The 27,453-nt window shown below is 38.9% G+C and overlaps 1 protein-coding gene across 4 annotated transcripts in view; it reads right to left on the reverse strand.

The window, feature by feature from the left end:
• The window catches only part of CTNNB1 (catenin beta 1), a 42,087-nt gene that overhangs the window by 6,922 nt on the left and 7,712 nt on the right, over positions 1-27,453 (reverse strand). For 3 of the 4 annotated variants that reach the window (XM_079933611.1, XM_079933610.1, XM_079933609.1), the window contains exons 2-8: positions 6,617-6,677; positions 5,949-6,176; positions 5,488-5,741; positions 5,118-5,356; positions 4,828-5,029; positions 3,549-3,693; positions 30-133 (exon numbers count right to left, since the gene is read on the reverse strand). In XM_079933611.1, coding sequence (XP_079789737.1) covers positions 30-133; positions 3,549-3,693; positions 4,828-5,029; positions 5,118-5,356; positions 5,488-5,741; positions 5,949-6,176; positions 6,617-6,629 — 1,185 coding nt within the window. In that variant the 5' untranslated portion in view covers positions 6,630-6,677. Of the gene's footprint in view, positions 1-29; positions 134-3,548; positions 3,694-4,827; positions 5,030-5,117; positions 5,357-5,487; positions 5,742-5,948; positions 6,177-6,616; positions 6,678-12,214; positions 12,331-27,453 lie in introns of those variants that run through there. The other variant, XM_079933612.1, reaches the window with a different exon arrangement.

A 27,453-nucleotide genomic window follows, 5' to 3' on the forward strand; every position in this document is an offset into this window, starting at 1 on the left:
ATTAAGGCACCAGTTTACTCAGAACTTACCTGTTTAGTTGCAGCATCTGAAAGATTCCTCAGAGTCCAAAGACAATTCTGAACAAGACGTTGACTTGGATCTGTCAGGTGAAGTCCTAAAGCTTGCATTCCACCTAAAAAGATTTAAAAATATCTAAGGCGATGGCTATTAGCTCACAAGTCGTATCAGTACAAAGTGTCTTCTCTAGTCTTAGAAGGTGTCCCTCTTTATTGCCGAAGCTTATCCCCTCCATCGAAGTCCTTTATTTCCTTTCATTTTCTACAATGCTGCTCAGTTTCCCTTTCTCTTCCAGTTCATCTCACCTAGTGACAATTTCTGTCAAATATCTATTGTTCCTCCCCTGTGTGGAAAAAGCCTTCATTCTCTCCACAGTCCCCCTGTAGGTAATATTCCTATTACTTATTTCCTTCATCCAATTATTTCAAAAATATTTAATACCAGGCCCTGTTTTGAGTTGGAGCTATACCAGTGAGCAGAACAGTCTAAAATTCCTACCTTCACAGAGCTCATGGTCTACTTGGAGGCAGACAATAAACAAATACACAACTAGTAAACTAAAACTATACAGTGTGTCAAATGGTGTTAAGTGCTACAAAAAACATAACACAAGACAAAGGAGGGGGCTACATTTTTAAGTAGGGTAATTAGGTCACCTAAGTGTGAGGGTGACATCTGAGCAAAGACCTGAAGGAGTTATGTAAACTCATGGGGTGAGAACAATCCAAAAAGAAGGCACCAGAATGCTTAATGTCTCGGACTGTATAAAAGACACTGACTCAAAAGATGTGCTTCCAAGTTTCACAACCTTCCATCATTTTAGGACCCTAATGAAGGACGTTTACACTGGCAGAGGAGTCTAAATGGAAGCTCAACTCCCCACACACTGGCTTAACTTTACCATCTCTCTGCTACCGACATCACTTCTAAATGCAGTGGGATGTACTTTCCCTTGTCTCCTTGTTTATCTTTTCAGGTCTGCTTTATTTCCTCAATTAGGTTAGGTCTACCTGCTATAATTCTCACAGCACCCTGTACTTTTCCCTTCACAGCATTTATCACAACTATAATTTAGCCTACCACCCCTACAGTAAGACAATATCATCCCTATCTCGTTCATTCCTCACAGTAGCTCCAGCTGCTAACAGAGAGCACAAGGCTGATGCTACTTCCCTGGTGGTCCAGTGGCTAAGACTCCATGCTCCCTATGCAGGGGGCCCAGGTTCGATCCCTGGTCAGGGAACTAGATCCCACATGCCACAACTAAGAGTTCACATGCCGCAACTAAAGGCCCCGCATGCCCCAACTAAAAGATCCCTGACACCACAACGAAGATCCCACGTGCCGCAACTAAGACCTGGCGCAGCCAAATAAATAAATAATTTTTTTAAAAAAATGAAAATTATATTTAGGAAAAAAAGACTTGATTCCCCTCAGATCTCATTCCCTCCCTCCACTGTTAAGAGAGTGGATCTTAGTTCCAGATGCCTCTCAGAATAGCCTGCGAGACTTAAACACACACGTTCTGCTTCAGCATGCCCAGGGTAAAAGTCCGGTGCAGATGGCTTAGAGGCACCCCCGCCTCTTCCCTGTAGCCCTTACTCATATACACTAAGAGGGCAACTCCCAAATCTCTATCCCAGCCCAGCCTTCCCTTGCATTCCAGTTGCATACATTGCCAGCTACCTACTGATCTTTAGTCACTTTGAATATGTCAACTCAAATAACATTCATCCTTTGCTATGTATTTTTAATATCTAATGACTTTATTCCTAGAAGCCTGTAACACATCCCAGTGGCCTGGTCTGCTTGCCTTTGGTCATTCGAACTGTCATACGATGCTAGTATTAATATTCCCAACACCTCACTGTGATGCTGTGCCACTGCTCAACAGCCATCAATAGCTTCTCATTATAAGATAAAGACCAGGGACTTCCCTGGTGGTGCAGTGGTTAAGAATCTGCCTGCCAATGCAGGGGACACGGGTTGAAGCCCTGGTCCAGGAAGATCCCACATGCCATAGAGCAACTAAGCCTGTGCGCCACAACTACTGAGCCTGTGCTCTAGAGCCCGTGAGCTACAACTACTGAGCCCTTGCACCACAACTGCTGAAGCCCACGCGCCCAAAGCCCGTGCTCCGCAACAAGAGAAGCCACCGCAATGAGAAGCCCACACACCGCAAGGACGAGTAGCCCCTGCTCGCCGCAACTAGAGAAAGCCCACACACAGCAACGAAGACCCAACGCGGCCAAAAATAATTAATTTTTTAAAAAAAAGAAAGATAAAGACCAAATGCTTTAGCATAACCTTCAGGAGCCCTTTAGGATTTGGATCCCACCTAGTATTTCAAATTGACCTAAGCATTCTACACCTGTGTTTCCAAAGCTGGAATAAAGCATGAATAAACATCTTCCAGGGACCTAGAAACTCCTGCACAATATAGCCCTGCCTGGCTCTAGCTCATTACCCTCATCCTGAGCTATTCATCCCATTTACTCACTAGGTTCTAGTTACACAGACTTTTCTCTTCGGCACCTAGAACTCAACAATTTCTTTCCTACCTTCAGGACCATCTGGAAGGCACTTAATCCTTCTCATATAGCTTACACCTTCTCATTCTGCAATTTCACTTAACATCTCCCCCTCTCAAGGAAGCCCCTTCCCTCCCCATTAATTCTGTATCACTATTTGCTTGCTGTTCATTTCTCTTGTAACATTCATTCCAATGTGATCACTCCATCTTTTTGCATATTTTTGTCACCTTCACCACCTATAAGAATAAATACAGGGACCATACCTATTTTGTTATCCATTGTATACCATGTGCTTATTACAGTGCTTGAAACACAGGGGCTGAATATTTTCAGAATAAACAAATGAGCATCAGAATAACCTAGGGAACTTCTAAAAATCAAGATTCCTAGGCCTCCAGTCCCATACATTTCCAGCTGCCTACTGACTCTCTTGTCACCTCAACACTCCAGGGATTCTGATTAAATAAGTCTAAAAATCTGTATTTGTTGCACACATTCCAGGTATTTCTGGAATAGCTGTTATCAAGCCAAGTATTAGCCATCTTTTTTTTTTTTTTTTTTTTTGCGGTACGCGGGCCTCTCACCGTTGTGACCTCTCCCGTTGCGGAGCACAGGCTCCAGACGTGCAGGCTCAGCAGCTGTGGCTCATGGGACCAGCCGCTCCGCAGCATGTGGGATCTTCCCGGACCGGGGCACAAACCCGTGTCCCCTGCATCGGCAGGCGGACTCTCAAGCACTGCACCACCAGGGAAGCCCCCAGCCATCATTTTTGATGGGTAATATGAACACTGCCTAAACTAGGCTTGCATAGCACCAAAGAAGGTGTCTAGCTGAACATACACTTTGTCTGAATGCAACTTTGGCTTCAAACTGAATAGGACCATCTACTTTCAGCCTGTTAACGTCAGTTCTATCACCCTTTTCCTAAGAAAGGTAATCTAATTAGAACTACACGTGCTGCAAACATGAGAACCCAGAATTGACAAGTATACTTACCAGCTTCTACAATAGCCGGCTTATTACTAGAGCAGACAGAGAGCACCTTCAGTACTCTGCTTGTGGTCCACAGTAGTTTCTCATAGGTGTAGGTCCTCATTATATTCACTAAAGCTTGAGGTCCACCACTAGCCAAAATTATCAGCTAGAAAGATGCATATATATTGTTAGTCATGGAATCTTGATCAAATGCCTGAGAAAAGCTACTATTACCAACCTATTTTATTATACAAGAATTTCAGCCAGCTTAATGACTTAAATATATTCCTGGTCGTCATTAGCTAGACCCCCATACTGGGGCCCTATTTAACCCCTCCTTGTACAACATTTCACTCAAATTCATGCACCCCAGTCCTCCCAAAAATATATAAACTCTGGCCCAGTTTTCTTCTTCCCACACGATCATAGTAAAAGGAAAAACAAAAACAACCAAACACCATGTTGGTATGAAACAGTAATGCCCAGATACACAAGTTACATCAAAGCCAATGTTGACTGAAAATGCGAACCAGAATGGGCACTTAAAAACTCTTAATGATCTGGCTCTTTGCTATTCCTAATCATAACCACCTCAAAAAGAGACAGCATAAAATAGTCATTCTTGCCCTTTACTCCCCCGCACACCCCCACCTCCTGACTCTACCCCGATCTGAAAACACATCTCATCACTTCAGGCCTCTGCTAAAAACTGTTTCCCATTATTCTTTTAACATGTTCCACTAAGCCCTGCAGGATCTGCCCTATCTCAACAGTCTCACCTCACACACTTCCTCTTCCTTACTCTTTGCATTTCTTGAATTTCCAAACCTTGCCCTGCTCCTCCCTCAGCAGAACTGTCAAAGATGCCATTTCCTCTCCCTAACCTTCATTCACCTTTAATCAATCCCATCTTATCCTCAAGAGCTAAACTCAACTATCACTTTCTCCAAGAAATCTGCTTGAACCCTCAAAAGAGGGTCTGGTTCATTTACATGCTCTCATAGCCCCTTTACTTCCTCCTAACACACGAATTAAATAGTAATTAGGGTATTATTTCAGTGTCTCTCTTCCACCCAAGAATAAAAGCTTTAAGAGAAGCTTGCATGCTATATCCCTATCACCTAGCATTAGTGCATTACATACTGACAACTCAAATATTTAAAGAAATAGAGATGTCCAACTTTTCTAGGATACATACAAAGGGTGAGGCATACAATGAATTTGCCAAAATCCATAGAAGGACATGACATTGGGGATCTCCCATGCTCCATGACAACCACATTCAGTACAATTCTTTTACCTTGCTTTCTTGATTGCCATAAGCTAAAATCTGAAGGCAGTCTGTTGTAATAGCCAAGAATTTAACATTTGTTTTGTTGAGCAAGGCAACCATTTTCTGCAGCCCGCCAGCTAAACGCACTGCCATTTTAGCTCCTTCCTGATGCAATAAAAGGTTGTGGAGAGTTGTAATGGCATAAAACAATACAGAATCCACTGGTGAACTGGGAAGAAGAAAAAAGTCTCATCAGAAATGTTGTGATTGCACTCTTCTCCTTCTGAGCTTGGAGCATTCTGACCACGTTTTCTTACCCAAGCATCTTCACCAGGGCAGGAATGCCCCCAGACTTAAAGATGGCCAGCAAGCCCTCACGATGATGGGAAAGATTGTGTAAGGTCCCAGCAGTACAGCGAGCCGTTTCCACATCATTTGTATTCTGCATGGTGCGTACAATAGCAGACACCATCTGAGGAGAACGCATGATGGCGTGTCTGGAAGCTTCCTTTTTAGAAAGCTGATGGACCATAACTGCAGCCTTATTAACCACCACCTATAATGTACAGGAATTAAGAGACGTCATTTTCCAGTTTTCAAATACTGATACTGGGTAGATATTATAAGACTACTTCCTTGGGAGTTTCCTTCAAAGCAGATTAAAAAGCTAGCCATGTCACTACTTACCTGGTCTTCATCATTTAGCAGTTTTGTCAATTCAGGGATTGCACGTGTGGCAAGTTCTGCATCATCTTGATAGTTAATCAAATTTACAACTGCATGTTTCAGCATCTGTGATGGTTCAGCCAGACGCTGGACATTAGTGGGATGAGCGGCATCAAACTGTGTAGATGGGATCTGCATGCCCTCATCTAATGTCTCAGGGAACATAGCAGCTCGTACCCTCTGAGCTCGAGTCATTGCATACTGTCCATCAATATCTGGAAAAGGTAAATTCAACACTCACTATCCACAGCTCAGCATTCACCAAGTATTTGCTATCCTAAACAGTCAAGGTGATATTGCAATCACTCCCTTCTCTTTACCACACCATTTTATTTAAGCTATTACACACTAACTTTTATTAGAATAACTATTTAATTCTCAAAACTGCATTCTGACTTTCAGTAAGGCAATAATACTCTTACCAGCTACTTGTTCTTGAGTGAAGGACTGAGAAAATCCCTGCTCCCACTCATACAGGACTTGGGTGGTATCCACATCCTCTTCCTCAGGATTGCCTTTACCACTCAGAGAAGGAGCTGTGGTAGTGGCACCAGAATGGATTCCAGAGTCCAGGTAAGATTGTTGCTGCCAGTGACTAACAGCTGCTTTTCTGTCTGGCTCCATGGCCATGTCCAGCTCCATCAAGTCAGCTATAAAAATCAAACAGCACTAGTATTACTACCAGGGAAATGTTACCTTAATTAGAAAATAAAAATCTACGATATGACTCACTGAAATCTTTTTAGAAATAAAGTCAAGTCTGAAAGACAGCAAAGGATAAGAGAATGATGGCCAGGATCAGCTCAGTGATGAAAACTCTGTACTCTTAGGAGACCACCTAACAGTTACTCACTGAATCAGTGAAGAATGGTACTGCAGCCAGGCTCCAGAAGCAGTCATCCAGCCTAGATTCCTGCTGGTGGCTTGTTTGCTATTTCACCAAGCCATTAGGAGGAGTGAGCAGAAAATGGAGCAAAAGGTAGCCTGACAAGTAAGCAGGGAGAGAGGAAAGCAGGGGAATCTGAGCCAGACTGGGTTAATGGCAATGAAGCAGAGCCCCAATTCAGTAACTAAAGACTATGATACAAACCTTGGGTAGCCATTGTCCACGCAAGACTTTCAAAACCGTAGTATGGTGTACTTCAGAGACCCTAAAAGAATTAATCAAAGTCATTAGGATTTAAAATCATTTGACTTTAATACTCGTAAGTCACTAGGATGGCCTGTCAAACATCATGGACTACATCCACAAAAAGCCCCAAGTCGTCTTTTACCATGTGATATAGTGAGACACGGACCTCATGGTCTCCTCCAAACACTTCAACCACAGCTCTATCATTGCCAAACTTCTAAGTGAAAACTTCTCTTTAACAAGCACCTCTTTTCAGGAGAAATATAAATTACAGATAAACAGGATGTCAAAAAAGCAAAATTACTGAAGATGACAAAGAAAGCATAAGCACTCTACTAATGAAAGCCAGGGAGGGGAAAAAAGCTATTCAAAATCAACTCCTCCTTGAGTTCCAAAAGTCCTCTCCTCTCCCTTTTTAATTTCTTTCACTGAAAAATTCATAGGGCTTCTTTGGACAATAGAGGTCCAGTGGGATTTTAAAAACACCAAATTTAAAAAAAAAACACCAAATTTTCATTTAACGGGTCAATTGTTACTGTTTTCTTTTCTGATATAATACAATGCCATCTAAAATAACTTCATAAGGTATTTTATGTGTGGTGACTGGATCAGAACAGTAGATTTCAGATTTTGTACTAAGAAGTAAAATTACTTCTCAAATTAAAGTTTGCAACACAAATTAAAAGCACCATTTTAATCAAACTTTTCTAAGTTCAATTTTATAGCAATGATTTATTATAAATACAAGTGAATGCTTTGATCAATGTAAAAATCATTCACATATATATTTAAAAATCTTAGCATCTAATTTATGTCTGCATTTTGGCATTTTTGTGTAATATTCAGGAAAACACTGAATTACACAGGGAGCTATTTGCAAATGAGACCAGTTTAAGGGCTCATGGTCTCTAGATATTCCTAATAACAAAACTTCCTTTATTACACAGTTTGCCCCAAACAAGTTCCTCTTGCACTACAAATTAAAAATTAGATGTAAATTACCAACGTGGACTAAGATATTTAAGTGTGAACTGTGTTTTCTATCAGTGTCCAAAAAAGTTTAAATGTGTTTAATACAATGCAGTTGGAAACTGTACTCTGAAGTCCTATTTTCTCTATGTAAAGGAAGCATGTGTTGATTATTCCTGGATTTGCTCTTCCAAAACTAGATTTTTATAACCACGAAGATCACTTGACACCTAAAGCTGACAAGAGTTGTGGACACAATTGTTTTATCGTCCACAGTAGGAACAACTGACGATTTACTTACAAGGCAAAGTGAAGGACAGAAAATAACAAAGGTGATTCCTGTCAACAAGAAACTTATATTTTAAAATCATGTACTAAGTAGGATTATGTGTTTACTGTTTCGATTCAATAGGATGGGAAGGGGTGTGTAGAAACCTGCACTTTTAATGAACATTCTAAGGATGCAGAAAGTGATCTGCAGACCATATGCTGAGAAATACTATGATGGAAGAAACCCAGGTTCTCTGTCCACTGATGGCTGTATTTTACTTCGCATCTTCTGCCTATCTTTGAGAATGGCTATTTAACCATTTCTCCACCCCTCTGAAAAATGGGTTCCCCACTCCAGCTCCCAATATATTTCCAGGGAAGGGGACTTAAAACATGTTTTACACTGAGCTTCTCCTCTGGCCAATGCCACAGGACTCAAAACCCAACTAGTCACATCTACAGGTGCAGCTGTTTAACAAGTGCTTTGATGTACCTGGCATCAAGAAAAAAAAAAATACAGTGTTTTTTTCCTTGTTGAGACAAAGACAAAACATATTAGCCATATTACTGGGTAAAATCTACTTATGTGGGCTGACCTAGTAACTTGACCAAGATTATAATGATTTTATGCAAAAAGCAAGTTCATGTTCCAAACTTACAATATCTACTTGCATGTTGGGGACATCTTAGTACTATTATTTTTTTTATAGCACTTTCAAACTTATGCAACATACATAAAAATTATTCTTGCTCTTCACGGCAACCCTCTGAAGTGAGGGAGGCCAAGTGTCAATCAGCAAGTAAAGAAGTAAAAAGTAGGAATGAAAATGGGGATCTACATAAGCAGCAGTATATACCAACTCACCCCTACACTGATCTGCAGACAAATCCAAATTTACCTAAAATTTGAGAAATATTTACTGAAGAAATTGAATTTCCTATCCAGAGAACTACGGCAGAATCTTGCCCCAAAGGAAAGCTTTCCTTATTCTTCCTCTTGGCAGAGCTTTCAGCCCAAGGGCTGGCTCTCCTCTACTACCCCCTGCCATACATTAAGGGCCTAGAGCTCCTAATTAACTAAGGCTTATCAAAGACTTAAGGAAAACCAGACTCCAGAGAAACAAAACTTTAAAATCGGGGTAAGGTGGGGAGGGAAACAGAATGTTTCACTTTATTGCCCTCATAAAAATTGGAGAGAATAAATAAAAAGTTCAATAGATAACTGAAATTGAGAAAAACTCCTAGAGGATAAAGGAGAAAGACACACAGAATACAAGAGAAGAAACAAGAGGATCAACTCAGGGGATCAAAGCTCCAACTTCAAAAAGAATTATAAGAAACAAAAATGAGGAAAAGCCCACTATGTACCAATCAAGATAAAGGGAGTATAATGATTAAAAAAAAAAAAAGAAGTACTAAATGTTCCCAGATGCAAGTGACCACAACTATAGACTACATTTAGAATGCTGTGTGTCCTGACAGCTTTATCACCACCAAGTGGTGCTCTGACAAAGAAACAGGGTGCTGGGGGATCACCAACTTATCCAGTCTAATGAGGTAATGGATACATGCACACTTCCTTTTATTTTTCTCTTTTTGCTTAACATATACTCTTTTCCAATTATATATTTTGTAAAGAACACCTCAAAATTCATCTATTTCTGACTTAAACTCTATAAGGTTTAGAAAAATATATATCCATTACATATAATTTCAATCTAAGGAGAAAGTTCATCCTACACCGTACCTTATTCAAAGTATTACTATGAGTAATTTTTCCTTCAGCTTTTCTAACAAGACTACTTAAGCATGCTAGGTTTTTCTTTTTTCTTATGAAATTTTTCTAATATGCAGAAAAGTGGACACAACTTTATAATGCACACATCACCTATACTTAACAATTATTAATATTGTGCCATACTGATGCCTTCCTACAGAATGATTTTAAAGTAAATTACATACATAAATTACATACATTAGTGCATTATGTGGCTATAAAAAGTAACGATATTTTCTTACATACCACAACATTATTATAAAAGATTAGCCTTAGAGCTAACTTCAAAATGATTGTTGGGGGGCTCTACTTCACCTTTTGTATTTTAAGTGGCCTTCAGTCAAAATCTACATGAGAAATCTTGACACAATATAGATATCACCCATCAACACAAAATTATCTTAATTACCTTGGATTTCAAAGTTTGAGTACTACTAACTAGAAGTAACTTTGCTATAAAACAGATTATAAAACAAGTTTATAATAGATTACTGGCTGTTCATGCTAACAATTAACTTTTCCAAGAATCTAGTAAGAAAGTGCACGAAAAACTTGATATACTCTCAGGAATCAGAAAAAAAGTTCTTACTAAAGTCTATTTTGTAAATCTAAAAGCACATACATATGCATTTTTATTAACTGTCACTACTAATACCTTGCCATTTAAAAACTTATAGTCTCCTCAAATCTTCCTGTCTCAGCACTTTTTATTCAACATTAACACTTTTAAGTCACAACTTACTCCAGTTTCCTTTCTGCTTTTACTCCTCAGCTGTGTGTGTGTGTGTGTGTGTGTGAGAGAGAGAGAGAGAGAGAGAGAGAGAGAGAGAGAGAGAGAGAGAGAGAGAGAGAGAGAGAGGGAGAGAGAGAAAGAGAGAAAGAGAGAAAGAGAGAAAGAGAGAAAGAGAGAAAGAGAGAAAGAGAGAAAGAGAGAGAGAGAGAGAGAGAGAGAGTGAGTCAGTCCATGTCCTGGGAGGGGTCTTCCCCAAACTGGGCAATAAAAAACAAACATTTAATGACACTTGCGCTCCTCTGAAACACCTAGATTGATACTCCTGGTATTATCTTTAAATATGTAGGTACAAAAATGGCCATTAGAAATCTGAACTGTCTGCGGCTAGGGAAAATTAGGATGTTCCTGATCATTTTCCTTCTTTCATTTTAGTGTCTCTTCTACCTCATCCATAAAATAATATATGCTTAGTATAAAATGGTATTTTCCTTTGGCATTCCCATAATAATGACATTGTTGTATTTGGTATTCTGTTAAATTTACTGTTAGGAGGGGCTTCCCTGGTGGCGCAGTAGTTGAGAGTCCGCCTGCCGAGGCAGGGGACACGGGTTCGTGCCCTGGTCCGGGAGGATCCCACATGCCGCGGAGCAGCTGGGCCCGTGAGCCATGGCCGCTGAGCCTGTGCGTCCGGAGCCTGTACTCCGCAACGGGAGAGGCCACAACAGTGAGAGGCCCGCGTACCGGGGGGGAAAAAAAAAAAAAAAATTTACTGTTAGGTGTTTTTTTTAAATATAAAAATATAAAAGCCAATTCCTTGTGTTGCAGACCCTTACCAAATATTATCTGTACTGTATCATAGGTCTATACTATAATTTAACCACACCTCCCATTCTTGAATATTTAGTTTGTCTTTCCTATTTAGTCTGCTATTCAAACAACACTGAAAAAACATCTTTGCATATAAATAGTTCTCTTAATTTCTTCCACCTCCCTTCCACCTAAGGACTGCTTCAATTACTGGGTTAAAGAATAAGAACGTTTAAGTTTTAAGGCTTTTGATACATAGCTCCAAAATACTGATGGAGCATAAATTGATACAGTTTTCAAAGAAGGCATTGTACTAGTGACCACCTTACCAAGGGCCTATCAAGTGTCAACTGTTATCTTGGACAATTTTTTTTTTTTCTTTTTTGGCTGCGCTGGGTCTTCGTTGCTGTGTGTGGGCTTTTCTCTAGTTGTGAGGAACGAGGGCTACTAGTCGTTGCAGCGTGCAGGCTTCTCATTGCGGTGGCTTCTCTTGCTGCAGAGCATGGGCTCTGGTGTGCAGGCTTCAGTAGCTGTGGCACACAGGCTCAGTAATTGTGGCTTGAGGGCTCTAGAGAGCAGGCTCAGTAGTTGTGGCGCATGGGCTTAGCTGCTCCACAGGATGTGGTATCTTCATGGACCAGGGCTTGAACCCGTGTCCCCTGCATTGGCAGGCGTACTCCCAACCACTGTGCCACCAGGGAAGCCCTCGGACAACTTTTAATAGCTATGTCCACCCATCTAATGTATATACCACCACCCCACCCTACAAGTTTTTCCAAATTCTGAGAAGACTGAATGCTTAATTTTTTCCCCTACTTGTAGTCGTTTGTCTTGCCAGATTTTTATGTCGTCCTTTTAACATTTTTATGCAGTACATGTATATGTCATGCATAAGAAGTCACTTGAATAATCGCTGATATAGTATATTTAAACCAACTACGTGTGTCTGAGAATATGATTTTACTATTTAAAATAATTCAATTATGGCAATATACTTTACATGTATGATGCATCATTAGTCTCTCACTGATGAGTAACTGCACACAGCATCTCTGGTCAATAAACACAATCCTAAAATAGTTCTGATCTGTCAGGAAAAAAAAAATGTTTTAAGACAAATTTTCACTTTTTCCACTCTAAGAACAAATTACTACAAAAAGTAGAAACTGTTTTTCTCCAGCTTATACTAATATAAGCTACCAAAAAGACGGATCTTTTTCAATTTAATTTCTTTCTTTTAATTTTCCTTTTTTTTTAACTAAAGTTGACTTAAAATATTGTGTTAATTTCAGGTGTACAGCTTCAGATTCTTTTCCATTATAAGTTATTACAAGATATTGTAACCTCCCTGTGCTATACAGTAAACCCTTGTTGTTTTTATCTGTTTTATATACAGTGGTATGTATCTGTTAATACCATACTCCTAACTGATCCCTCCCCCTCCCCTTTCCTCTTTGGTAACCCTTTTCCCCTTTGGTAACTATCTCCGTGAGTCTGTTTCTATTTTGTAAATAAGTTGATTTGTATCATTTTTTTAGATTCCACATATAAGTTATATCATATGATACCTGTCTTTCTCTAACTTACTTCACTTAGTATGATAAACTCTAGGTCCATCCATGGTGTGGCAAATGACATTATTTCATTCTTTTTTATGGTTGAGTAATATTCCATTGCATGTGTATATATATATATATATATACACACACACACACACACATATACACACGCACACACTGTGTATGTATGTGTGTGTGTGTGTTCGTGTATATATATATATATATATATATATATATACACGAACACACACACACACACCCCACATCTTCTTTACTCATTCATCTGCTGATGGACTGATGGACACTTAGGCTGCTTCCATGTCTTGGCTATTGTGAATAGTGCTGCTATGAACACTGGTGTGCATGTAAGATTAATATTTTAAAATACAGCTATTTCAAAATACATACAGAATAGCCTTTATCGACACAGGCACATTTTTATAATTTCCAAATATAATTTTATGCAAGTTGAAAAAAAACCCAACACTTCATATTGTTTATGTAGTAAAAGTACAAAGAATACACACCAGCTTCTTAATACTCAGGGGCAAAAGGCATAGTATGCAAAAGGATATTAAAGATGGCTTCAACTCTTTAGCTGTGTGTGTGTGTGTGTGTGTGTGTGTGTGTGTGTGTGTGTGTGTGTTTAATCAAACAAACAGCAAGGGCTTCCCTGGTGGTGCAGTGGTTGAGAGTCCGCGTGCCGATGCAGGGGACACAGGTTCGTGCCCCGGTCCGGGAAGATCCCACATGCCGCGGGGCAGCTGGGCCCATGAGCCATGGCCACTGAGCCTGTGCATCCGGAGCCTGTGCTCCGCAACGGGAGAGGCCACAACAGTGAGAGGCCCGCGTACCGCAAAAAAAAAAAAAAAAAAAAAAACAGCAAAATTACATCTGTTAATCTGGGTGGTGAGTACATGAGTGTTTATTACATTAATCTCTACACTCTGCATAGCAAAAATAGCTAAATAAAAATAAGAAAACAGCCATACATCAATATTTCAGATAAAATAATTTAAACTCCAAATATGATTTTAAAACACTTTTGTATGTTAATCTTTTGAAGTTCATTAAAATGGAGTTACCAAAAACAACATGAATATTTTATAGAAACTTTTGTTAAATCAGCCAAACCTTACACACTCAAGTCTCGAATATGAGAATAAAATAAGCATGTCCATCTCCTTGAAAAGGTAGCAGTCACAAAAGCTAAACAGCCTACATACAAGTCTATTTTAAAAGGCTAGGGGTTGTAGTTATGTGGGAGGATCTGTTTCCATTACATCTTGAAACTGAAAATTCTGTTTCTCAAAGTTCACAAAATGATGACTGGCTAAATACTTTTAAACTGAGGACACTCTTTTTAACATTCTAGAGACACTTTTATACCCATTTTAAGTGGATTTTACAGTCTGATAAAGCTGCACAGAAAACACAGTTCAACCAAATTTTTAATGAAAGTTATTAAATTATATAAAAACTAGTTTCCTATATACATTTAGGACAGTCAGAAAAACATAATCACAAAGAGTTCACTCATAATTGCAACAATAAAAACAACAAAAAAAGGTACATACAAAATTAAAGGAGAGCTGTCTTATCCTTGACTAGAATTTTTTCGTACTATATAAAGATGCCAGTTTTCTCTTAGTTTATAAATTCAATGTATTCCCAAGAAAATGCTCAGTTAGATTTCTTTAGGAGTGAAAATGATTCTTTTTTTTTTTTTTTTTTTTTTTTTGGCGTTACGCAGGCCTCACTGCTGTGGCCTCTTCCATTGCAGGGCACAGGCTCCGGACGCATAGGCTCAGCGGCCATGGCTCATGGGCCCAGCCGCTCCACGGCATGTGGGATGTGGGATCTTCCCGGACCGGGGCACAAACCCACGCCCCCTGCATCGGCAGGCGGACTCCCAACCACTGCACCACCAGGAAAGCCCCTGAAAATGATTCTTAAATTCATTTGGAACGGAAGTGTGAAGATAATAGAAAAAAGACTAAAATAACGATAAGGGACCAATTCTATCAGATACTAAAATTCATTATAAAACAACAGCCAAAGCAATTAACAATTACATTATAGGGGGTAGGAATGGTTAAGAGACTATAGTAATCAGTAAGCACCCAGACTTAATGTAGCAATTTAATAAATGTAAACGGTGATATTTCAACTGGTGGGAGACAGCTGGATTCCTTGATTAATAGTATTAGGAGAAAGGGACTTTTCCTTATAAAATACCATTTTTTCATTCTTACTGTATTAAAATTAAACCTACATATGCCAAATATTTACAGGTTAAAAAAAAATACCAATGGGATAAAATATGGTCTATACAAGGGTGGTATATACGGAAATAAAACCATGGTAAGAAGCCCAACATAAGCATGACTTGGAACTCTGAAATCAAAAAGATAGGATAATTTGTGTGTGTGCATAAAACCTTAAAATCCCAAGCAAAAAACCACCATGTATAAAGTAATTTTTTAAATGACATATTGGACACCAGAAGCGAAATATGATTAAAGGCTAATATCCATAGTACACAAAGAACTGAGGAGAAAACAATAAGTACAGCAGAGAAAGGGCAGGAACCATCACTGAAGGAAAAATAGAAAGTAAGCAATAAACATATGCAAAAGGTTTAAACTCATTTATTTCTGCTTATCAGACTGGTAAGACTGAAAAGATAATACCGACTGCTGAGATGGATATAGTTAAACTAGCAGAAACTTTTTGGATGGTAAGTTGGCACTATCCATTAAATATAAGTGTAAACACTTTCACATAAAAATTCCAATTTTATAATAGAAATGTACTCTGCAGAATATTCACAGACAGAAGCATGCCAAGGGGCTGCACAGTGACGCATTCAGAGAAAAAGCTGGAAATTACCCAAATGCTCATCAACAAGGGAGTGAATAAAAAATAATGTGTCCATTGAATGGAATGTATATTCATCTCTTCAACAAATATTTAAGTATCTTTTACGTTACTAGCATTGCAGGAACAGTGAATAAGAGAGAGTCAAGGTCATACGTCTAGGAAAGCCTGCATTCTACTATTAGAGAGTTAAGCAATAAAAACAAGATAATTTGAAGAGTGAGAACTGCCGTGAAGAAAATAAACAAGGTAAGAATAGAGTGACTTAGTTGGGGAGGAGGGCTACACTATGTAAGAGTGAGTGATGAGGATGGAAGCGACAGGAGCACAGAAGGAGGAGCTAGCCAAGTGAAGATGGGGCAGAACACTCCATGCAGAAAACCAATGCAAAGGAAGGAAAGACCTGTAGGGAAACAGTACTGAAAGGTCACCAGTATAACTAGAAATCAGGGAACCATGAAAAGAGGTAGGGAGCAGATGGATAAGGGTACATACTGGGAAGCCACTGGAATAACTAACACCTGTGATTTAGGATTTTTAAAGTTCACTCTAGTGTCTATATGGAAAAAAAAGACCACGAGGGTCAAAAGCAAAGCAGGGACAAGAGTTAGGAGACTACTGTAAATCATCCACGTTGAGAGGGTTAGAGAATTACTATGAAGCCGTTAAAAGTTAAAAAGAATACATAGAAAAAATTCAACATATATCTAATATGCAAGGCATTGCATACTTTTTAATAGACATTTTTGCATGCATTTGCAAAGAAAATGTATAGAAATAATACATCGGTATTAGAAATGATATTTGCCCAAGAAAATATCTATCATTTAGCCCACTCTATGTTAGCCAGTGATATACAGCATTAAGTAAATGTTTCTAAACATAAAAGCTAAGTGGCCTATAAAATGGACTTTCTGCAAAAGAAATGTGGAAACTACTCAGCCAACCATTAGCACCTCAAGGCACAAAGAAATTGCTTAAAAAAGAGACATTCTTAGGAAAAATAACCAATGTTTTCTAAAAGCAAAGAAATCAAACTTACTGTAGGTTTTTAAAATATTTAGGCAAATGTCATTTTATTATATCAATAAATTTCTATTTTTAGTAATTTAATCTAACAGATTTTTCATTCAGTTCTTATTCTACTAAAGCGGCGATATTCTAAAAATCAACTGCATCACAAAGTAATGGAATCTTCCCAAGCAACCTCATAAAGTAGATAACATTCCCCCAAATCATCAGATGAAAAAAATGACTAGCAGCAGTTAATATGAGTAGAGCTATTAAACTGCTCTGTTAAAACTCATATCCAGGTCTGTTTAGCTCAGTCACATGCCCTTTCAATCAAATCATTTATCCCATCCCCACCCCAAAGTTACACACTATTAGTATTTAACAATCACTGTTGCAGTTAAGTGCAAGAGAAGGATTAGCAACTTTTAGATAAAAGTATCATAAGTAATACTAAATAACTACATTCTTTAAACAGTAACCACAGCAAAAAAAAAAATTTTAAAATATTTCTAAGATTTGAATCAGTACATACTCCATATTTTGACTCTGTGCCTAGCAAAAATGCTGACAAGAAAATGCAGGATTTTCAAACATGAGTACATTATGCCAAAGAAATGGAAGATTTTACTTCAAGGAAGTTTCTAGATGTTACTCTCTAAATTCAGGCTACAGGCAGAATTAATGGAAGGGAATCAAAGACTTCCAGAAGCAATTTAAATGCATTGCTTTTTATCCCATAACAATAACCTTCCTCTTCTCCACTTGTTATAAGAGTTCCCCTTCCCCACCATACCAGCACACTGATCTTTAAAAAAAAAAAAAAAAGAAAAAGCAAGCTCAATATGTGAACTCTGAGAAGTCTTGGGGCTGTACCTTTAGCTCCTCACTGCTTCCAAAGTGCTTAGCACACATTAAGCTCTTAAATACTTGATGGACTGAATGTGCTAAAAACAAGAAAAATGTTCTAAAAGTAGGCAGAACAACTAAAATGTAATATAGAGGCTTAGAAAGCCAACAATTATATATACCTGAGACTTCTTAAATGCCTTTACGAACACGAAAGATTCATTTGTGAACAACGTATATCATCTAGAACAGAAGTCAGCAAACGTTTCCTGTTAAAGGCCAGACAGTAAATATTACAGGGTTTTGCAGGCCTTAAGCTCTCTGTAGCAACTATTCAACTCTGCTATTGTAGTGAGAGAGCAACCACAGACAATATGCACACTAATGAGCATGGCTAGGTTCCAATAAAACTTTATTCATGGGGCTTCCCTGGTGGCACAGTGATTGAGAGTCCGCCTGCCGATGCAGGGGGCGCGGGTTCGTGCCCCGGTCCGGGAAGATCCCACATGCCGCCGAGCGGCTGGGACCGTAAGCCATGGCCACTGAGCCTGCGCGTCCAGAGCCTGTGCTCCGCAATGGGAGAGGCCACAACAGCCAGAGGCCCACGTACCGCAAAAAACAAACAAACAAAAAAAAAAACTTTATTCATGGAAAGTGCAAATTTGAATTTTGTAAATTTCACGTGTCATGAGATATTATCTGTCTTTTGATTTTTATCAGCCATTAAAAAGTATAAAAATCATTCTTAGTTCTCAGGCCATACAAAAACAGGTGGTAGGCAGCAGTTGGCCAACCCTTCATCTATTTATTACTTTCACTACGTACAAACGAAAGGCAAGTGAGTTTACATTTTAATTAAGTACATTAAACCTAAATGTGAAGACCAACAACAGAAAGGGTTTTTAAGTGGGCTACTAGGTTACTAAGAGAAGTCACTCACCTTTTTCCCAGGAGTATCTTCAAAAGCAGGCTGGGTGAAAAAAATGAAATTGGACCAAATGACATATGAAAGCCATATCAAGTCCATTTGTTTGGGAAAAACATATCAGGCCATTAAGATCAGGTATATGCCAAACTAGAACATGGCTTCAATATGCCTTTTTCTTCCCCCCATAAAAAATGTTAGCCACTGTTGTTGTTATTAATTAATGATCATTATTAATATCACTTAGACCTGCACGTTTGGCCAATGGAGACAGTGTCTACAGAGGATGTTATGATGACACAGAAATTATGAGTTACCTAGAATTATTTTTTAACTCTCTAGAAACAATTTCTAGTGTTACTGTCATAGAGAGAATGATTTTTCATCTACTTTTCCCCCAATAGTGTATATATATATATTTTTTCTGATTATAAGTTAATAAATACCTTTATACAGAGGAATATGAAGAATATTACTGTCTTAATAATTCCAACTTTCTCTCTATGCATTTTAGTCTAATTTTTCAACAGTTACACACCTGGTACTTTCAGAAAGTGCTCAATGAACACTTTTGAAGATATATACACGGCTGACCGTTGAACAACACGACAGGGGTTTAGGGGCACTAGCCCCCACATGGTAGAAAATCTGCATACTGCTATCTCTGCCTCAGATACAAAGGAACTGAAAAATGACTCGCCCAAGGATGGGACAGAATCAAAACTCAAACCCTCGTTTTTTTCTTCCACATACTGCGATCTCTAATCCAACAGAAACTTTTCCTCACACTTAAAGATTTGTAAAATCAAAATACAGGCACTATATTTATTGGTGGAAAAAAGTGTTTAAGTTGATGTATGCAGTTCAAACCTGTGTTCTTCAAGAGTCAACTGTACGGGGCTTCCCTGGTGGCACAGTGGTTGAGAGTCCACCTGCCGATGCAGGGGACACGGGTTTGTGCCCCGGTCCGGGAAGATCCCACATGCCGCGGAGCGGCTGGCCCCGTGAGCCATGGCCGCTGAGCCTGCGTGTCCAGAGCCTGTGCTCCGCAACGGGAGAGGCCACAGCAGTGAGAGGCCCACGTACCGCAAAAAAAAAAAAAAGAAAAAAGTCTACTGTACTACATATCTTCATACCAAATGTGTTTTCTAAAGCATTTTAACTAAACAATGTATCACAGAGATATCAACGGATGTAGATATAATACCAAATTCTGTAAAACTGTACAGATTATCAAAGAATTTAAATTTCTTATAGCAAACTGACTTTGACACAAATACTGTTACTTCTGCTATTTATATATCATTTGATATATTTTTGCTACTTCTCTTTCACCTTTTGAATCTTTGTTTTAATTGTTTTAAATGTGCCTCATACATTGAATATCATGTTGGGTGTTATCTTTTTTAACCCAGTTGGAGAGTCTTTTTTTTAAACATGTTTGTTCATTTATAGCTGTTATAAATTATATGCTGGTCTTGTTCCTCTTGTCTTACTTTTGTCTGTAAATCCTAACATCTGGGTTATTTCAGCATTTTTTTTCTCTTGACTTTGGGCAACTTTTTCTTATCACATGTCTAGTAATTATTGATTGTATATTGCATACATTATAGATTGTGTATTAGATATATTGTGGAGACTCTGGTTTCTGGAGTCTTCTAAAGACTGTTGAGTTTTCTTCTTTAAGGCAGTTAAATCACCTTAATTTTACGGAGCTTGGTTTTACACTTTCTTAGGAGGAATCTATTTCAGATTTTACCCTTAGATTTAGGGTAAATTACCTTAATCCTGGGAAACATCTTTACTGCTAAGGTGTGACCCTTCTCTGGTTTCAAATGAAAAGCATGAGGTGTTTACCAAGACCCCCTAACTTGGCAGGACCAAGCTCCAAACTCTTCTTCACTGTGAGGGTGGAAGCTGAAATCTCTGCTCATGTTTCTCAGTGTTCCATGTATTGCTTTAAAACGAGTTCCTTGCAGCTGCCACCCCCCACCCCTCGACACACACACACACACACACACACACACACAGACACACAGACACACACACACACACACACACACTTCTGGGGTAGGCCGAGGATCTGAAGGGAGTTATGTACAGATTCTGAAGCTCCCCTCTGGGACTCCCTCCACTGTGAATCTACCTACCCCCCAACTCAACTTCCAGCCATCCTGGCAACCCTGAGCTCCATCGTCTGATACTTCATGAGTTCTAGTCGTACTGCACCAGAAACACTGGTGATTGTTCTCATTAGAGAAGCCTTAGAAATATAGATGTCACCCAGTGAGTGTATTTCCCTTCTTTCATGGGTCACATCTCCTCAAACTTCTTTTGCAGCTCTCTTGGTACCTTCCAACAGTTATTTTTATTTTTTTTCCAGAGTTTATAATTTTTTCTTCCAGTTTTATTGAGATATAACGGACATACATACTGTATAAGATATACAGCATGATTTGATTTACATACATCATGAAGCAATTATCACAGTATATTTAGCAAACACCCATCATCTCATATATAGATACAAAATTAATAGAAAAAAATTGTTTCTGGTGATGAGAACTTAGGATTTACTCTCTTAACAGCTTCCATATATAACATAAAGCAATGTTAATTACCATGTTGTACATTACATCCCTAGTACTTATCTATCTTATAATTGGAAGTCTGTACCTTTTGACTGCCTTCATCCAATTTCCCCCTTTAAAATTGTGTTTTACTAAAAAGATCTCCAAGCTTGCTTGTAGAGCCCTTTAAACTGGCAAACAGATCCTTCCAAAGGCTCTAACCTGGAACTTTAAAAAACACAGGTTACCAGGTTCCATCCCCACGATTTTCTATCAGTAGGGCTGGGATAGAACCTTGGCACTGTATTATTTTTTTAAGTGCCATACATGTTGCTGATGCTGCTACCCTCAGAGCAAAGGGCTACAGCTGTAGACAAACTATATGACTCAACTCTATATATAACATTAGTCAGTAACCCAAGCTAAAAAACCCAAAACATAAACCTGACTCCACAGAGTAACCCTAACATCAGCTCCTTGCAAAGCATCTATTCATTAAGACAGCACATATTCTAACTTAATCTTTAGCAACCTTCTGCCCCACACGACGCATATCAAGTTTACGGCACTCTCCCAAGCAGAAGGACATCTTGCTGCTTTTGACAGCCTTACCATAGCAGTAGGTCTCCTAATTATGAGGCTCTCTTAAATTTAGGAAGAGTAGTAGAATATTATAGAAAGTAGGGTAAGCTAGGAAACTTTTATTTTCAAAATGTGACTCCATTACCTCAAAACAAAGAACTTCAAGGAACTCTAAATCTCTGTTCTATTGTGAGTCCAAAAATACACCAATAAATAAGTCATAACCTGGAGCTATATAAGAATGCCCAATTGGTATATTATCTTCTCAGTTTACCAAATTGTGATTTAATCAAGAGATTTTCTGTTCCACAAGAAATCTCTCCCACAATTCTTTCATTTATTCCATAGTTCCAGGATATAGCAATACCAATAGCATAAATGCAATGTAAAGATTTCATATATTCAAATTTTGTTATGCAACTGCTACATACCAAGAAGAGTAATAGATTCTGGGGACACAGTGGTGATATAAAATAGATGTGGTCTTTGCATTCTTGATAGACAGACAACAACTGAATAAACAATTACAAAGAGTGATAAGTGTATAACTAAGTAACAAGTGGGAGAATGGAGTGGAAATGACACTAGGACAAGTGCAAGGCCCTACTCAGAGTGGCCACAGGCTTCTGTGGTAACCTTCAAGGGTACCTTTAAGCTGTGAGGATAACTTTCAAGCTGAAACCTGAAGAAAGATGCAGAAGAGCCAGCATGTAAGGAGCAGAGCAGGAACATTCCAGAAACAAGAAAACATGTGCAGAAGCCCACAATCATCAGGACCCCATCATCTTTTAAGACCACGGTGGTTCGATTAAAGTGGGAAAGTGTGATTAAAATGAGATGAGACTGAAAATAGCCAGATCATGTAGGGCTCTACAGCCTTTGTTAAAAAATGTATTTTTTACTCTAAGTGCCACTGGAAGTCCATAAAAGGTTACAAGCAGGTGAATAACAAGATCATATTTGAGTCTTTCAAAACTGGCTTTGGCTGTAATGAAAAAAAACTGAAAGGGGAACAGAAAAAAGGGAAACCAGTAAAGCAACTATAGCAATGTCCACGTAACAGACGGTGGTGGCTTAGGCTAGGGTAACAGCACTAGGAACAAAAAGTAGCTAGCTTAGAGAAATACTTTGGAGATAGAAAAGAGTCTCTGGTTGATGAACTGATTGCAGTAGATGAGAGAAATTAATGTAGATGAGAGGAATTAAAGATGACTACTAGGTGTTTGGCTTGAGCAATTAGGTTGTGATACTTACTGAGTTTGGTGCAATGTAAGAAAGGAGAACGTTTCTAGAACTGCGCTGTCCAATACAGTAGCCGTTAGTCACACATGACTATTTACATTTAAATTTTATTAAAATTTAGCTCATCAGTGACATTCCAAGTGCTCAAGAGCCACATGTAGCTCGTGGCGACCGTATCAGACCACACATATGTAGAACACTTCCACCATCACAGAAAGTTCTACTGGACACTGCGGTTCCAGAGGGAAGTTAAAAAAAAAAAAAAATGCACCAAATGCTGAGTGATCCAGCAAGACTAAAGGTAAAAAGTATCTCTTTGACTGGTCAGCATGGAGGTCCAACAGTGAGTTCAGCAAGAGCACATTCACTGAAATAATGAAAGCAGAACACACACTGGAATAGGAGATGAAAAATGAAGACCATATCCATAGGATATCTCTTTCAGACTATGAAAGGGAGCAGAGAAATTAAAGGGGCATTAGCTGGAAAAAAACAAAGGTCGTCCAATTCCAGAATATTCACCCATTCAACAAGTATTTATTAGCACCTACAACTTCCAGATGCTGTTCTGAGTACCAGGCATACAAATCAGAAAAAGACAGTGATGGGGGAAAGAACAAGCGAGTAAACAAATGTTACTTCAGAGTATGATTAAGTGCCACAAACTAAATAAAAGAATATAATAAAGTGAAAATGAGTGAAGAGGGAAGAACTCAATCTGACATGAGCCATAAATGACAGGAAGGAACCACCTCTGCAAAGATGGAATATATTTGTATGCTATTGGGAAAGATCCAAAATGAGGTGAAAAGATTTAAAAGTCATTCACTCCACACATATTCACTGATCATCTAGTTATGTACTATTATTCTAGGTACTGGGAAGAAAACAGTAAGGAAATAGACAATAATCCCTGTCTTCCTAGAGCTTATGTTCTAGGAGGCTAAGAAAAAGGGGGTAAAAAGGTAAAATATCTATCATGTTAGACAGTGATGAGGCCTAAGGAAAAACATAAAGCGAGATAGGAGATAGGAAGTTGGGGAAGAACTGCACTTTTACTGAGTTTGCAGAGCCTATTGTTTCTAACTCCAAAGCATTCCTCCAATCTAGCTACTCTGTGCCTCCTGCTACTACCCTAACCTAAGCCACCACCATCTGTCACCTGGATGATTGCCGTAGTTATTTTACTGGTTTCCTCTCTTTCTTTCTTATCTCCTTTCAGTTTTATTTCTATGAAGAGTGAGAGGAGGAAAGGAGTAGGTGATAAAGAGAGTAGTCCAAACACATAGGAGTTAGTGCTTTTACAGAATGAGACGGTTAGGCCCCTGGAGGTTTTCAAACAGAGAAGTTATATGATCTATTGCTTTAAAAGGATTATTCTGGCCACTGTGTTGAGAATACGTTTAAGGGGAACAAAGGTGTAAGCAGGAAGACCAGTTAGAAGACCTGTGCAGTAATCCAGGCAAAAGATTAGGACAGCAAGGCTATGAAATGGCATGGTAAGAAATGCCTAGATTTTGGACATATTTTAGAAGGAGAGCAGACACAATTCTCAGACAGGGTTTGGATATGGGGTGCGATAAAGACAGTCAAGAACAGCAAGGTTTTAAGTGTGAGTAACTGGAAAGACAGAGTTCCATTTAGGACAGACTAAGAGAAGCAGCTTTAAGAGAAATTGGGAGCTCAGTTTTAGATACTACATTTGAGAATGCTTCTGAGACATCCAAAATGTTGGGGGAAAAGTTGGCTATCAGGATCTATAGTTCAGGGGAGAAATCCAGGCTAGGGATATAAATCTGGAAGCCATGAGCAAATAGATTAAATACCATGTTTAAAGCTATGAGACTGGAGTGTATTTACACAATGAAAAAGGAGAGGTCCAAGGACTAAATTTTCAGCCACTACAACATAGAGGTCAGAGATGACAGAAAAAGCAAGGAAGACTAAGGAGGAACCACCAGTGAGGTAGAAATAAAACCTGCTAGCAGATGCGGTGGCCTAGAAGCCAAGGGAAACTTGTGTCTCAAGCAACTGTACCAAATGCTACTGAGAGGTTAAGTGAGATGAGGACTAGAGATTTATAAAATGGTGGTCACTGGTAGGGGCTGAAAAGAAAAGGGGAGAGAGTGTATCCAAGCAATTGTTTCAAAGTGTCTTGTTCGAAAAAGAAGCAGACTGGGTGGATGAAAGGGGAAACAGGAAGAAAAGATTTTTTTGTTTTAAATGGGACAAATAATATCATGTCTGTATGCTCATAGAAGGAAAAACCAATGATGCAAGAGAAGGAGAATGACAGGGTCGTATTCTTGAGATCAAGAGGGAACGGGATCTAGTATAGAAATGAGCTGGTTGTCCTTATCTCTGAACACTACAGTTTGTCCATGATGACAGAGGAGAAGGTAAAGGGCACAGTCACAGATGTGGAAGCATACAGGAATTCTTCCAATTATTCAATATGCTTTGTGAAATAGAAAGCAAGGGAAATAGATGAAAGCAAGGATGGGGGAGTGGGTTTGGGGAGGTTTGAGGAGAGAGGAAAAAGATACAGTCATAAAGAGGGGTGAACTAAGAGACCAAGGACCACTGGACATGAAATCAGAGAGGGACAAGGTTGTTGAGAGTGTATATAAGGAAGTGATTATGATTCAACATGAAATTTCAGTTGGGTAGAAGTGAGGGTGAGGGATACTGAAAAGCTTAGAAAGACAGTGTAAGTTTCAGTGGGGCTGAAAGGCTGTTTGAATTGAAGTACTGGGGTGGCTGAATCAGATGGAAAAATAAGATCACTGGAGGAGAGGACATCAAGGAACTAAGAGGTCAGAACAGCGGAAGCATCCTCTACATCAGTGTTACTCAAAGTACCAGACCACGACACCCTAAGGAGCTTGTGCCAGATTATATAAACCAACATACTGCTTCCTTCATCAAAAAAGTTTTGGTACCAAAAAAAGCCAGCTGAACTAAACACTGAACTTAGCAACACAGGTGAGTTACATTTTGGCACAAACTCCTTACTGCAATTCATACTGGTAACAAACAGTTCACAGACCAGGTGACATTTTGAGCAGCACTGCTCCACATGGATATTGATATCACCAAGAACCAAGAATTATGACAGAAATAAAGACGACAGTGAGCCAGGAGATAATGGTATTCAAGGAAGTAGGGGAATGACCCAGGAAAGTTGGGAGATGACTGAAATGAGGAGGGGTAGTGGGTGGTATAATTTGATGGCATGAGAGTCAAAGCTTAAAGTTTTGGAAAAGAATGGTCAAGAAGTGATAATGAGGAACAAAGAAGACATCTACTCTACCTCTTCATTCACCAATAAAAGGTGTGCAAGAAGAGGAAACATCTACCACTTCAGAGAGTTTCAAGGTCAGTAGCATTATCAGCGGAGAGGCTAGGTTACAGCTGGAGCAAGAAAGAGAAGGAAACATTCCCAGAACAGATAGACAATAAAAAGGATTTGCTAAGGACTAAGAGTTCCAGAAGGCACAATGAATGGACTTCAGGAGATGATAATATGTGGGAGATGGAGACCAAAAACAGCAATGGGATTCAAATGTGGAGGGATACGGGTAATACATACAGAAGAGTGAGGCATAACTAAAGAAACAAAGTCCTACATAAGGCATGTGTTAGGACTGACCTCTGACCAGAATATAATGCTTACTCCTTTATAAAGATGGACCCTCCATCCATGCAGATTGATGATAAGAAGGTGAAGGAGTTCCTACTTATTTAGCTTCTGATGGGGAAAAGGGGACTAGTATGACGAGCAAAGAGATGGTTAAACAGTCTTCTGTCTTAGCACTTTCTAGAGAAATGTAATACGATCTGGGGTGTAACGGCAATAAGGAGAAACCTAAGGCTCTTTGGCATATAGTCAGGGCATTCTTCAAGCATGATTCAAGAATGTAAGTATTCTTACAAAAAAGATCCAGTTTTAGTATTTTAACTATCATTACTTTGTCTTATGAGTGACTCCCAGATTTCTAATCTGTTAAACTTTCTAGCCTCTTTTCATTCTATGGGGAACAGACTGGCTGGCACTCTGACTCGGACCTAGGAAAAATGACAGCAGAATTAAGGCAGGAAACGGTGACCTATAGAGGACAACTATCAGATATGAGTTTCACCTTGTAAATGGATCACAGAGGACATTCATAAGTACAAGTTACAACGATATAAACCTCACTCATATCTCATATGGCTTTTCCAAGAGAAGATATCAAATTAAAAAAAAATAAAATAATTTAAAAACTAAACAAACTTTAGGTAAAACAACTTTAAGCAAAGCACCAGAAAGACTAATAAGAATCTATCTAAAGAGTACCATGTCAGCATACTATGTTTCCTATATAACATTTATGTAGTGTCTACTTTTGTATCTAAATGAACTGTTGGGTATAAAGTAATGTTTGACATTGCTACATTCTTTCAGTTGCTCAGGAAAGATTTGAAGTGTCTACCTCAGCACTTTCTACACAATAGAATGGAACTCCACTTAGAAACCTCCATAGTTAGTTGGATTGAAAAATATTTCCAAGAAACCCTTGTTCCTCCCTTACACATGGGTCATTCATCTGATATACAGAAGACTTCAAAGACAGACTCA

The sequence above is a fragment of the Stenella coeruleoalba genome, assembly GCF_951394435.1.
Source record: "Stenella coeruleoalba genome assembly, chromosome: 10".
NCBI lineage: Eukaryota > Metazoa > Chordata > Mammalia > Artiodactyla > Delphinidae > Stenella > Stenella coeruleoalba.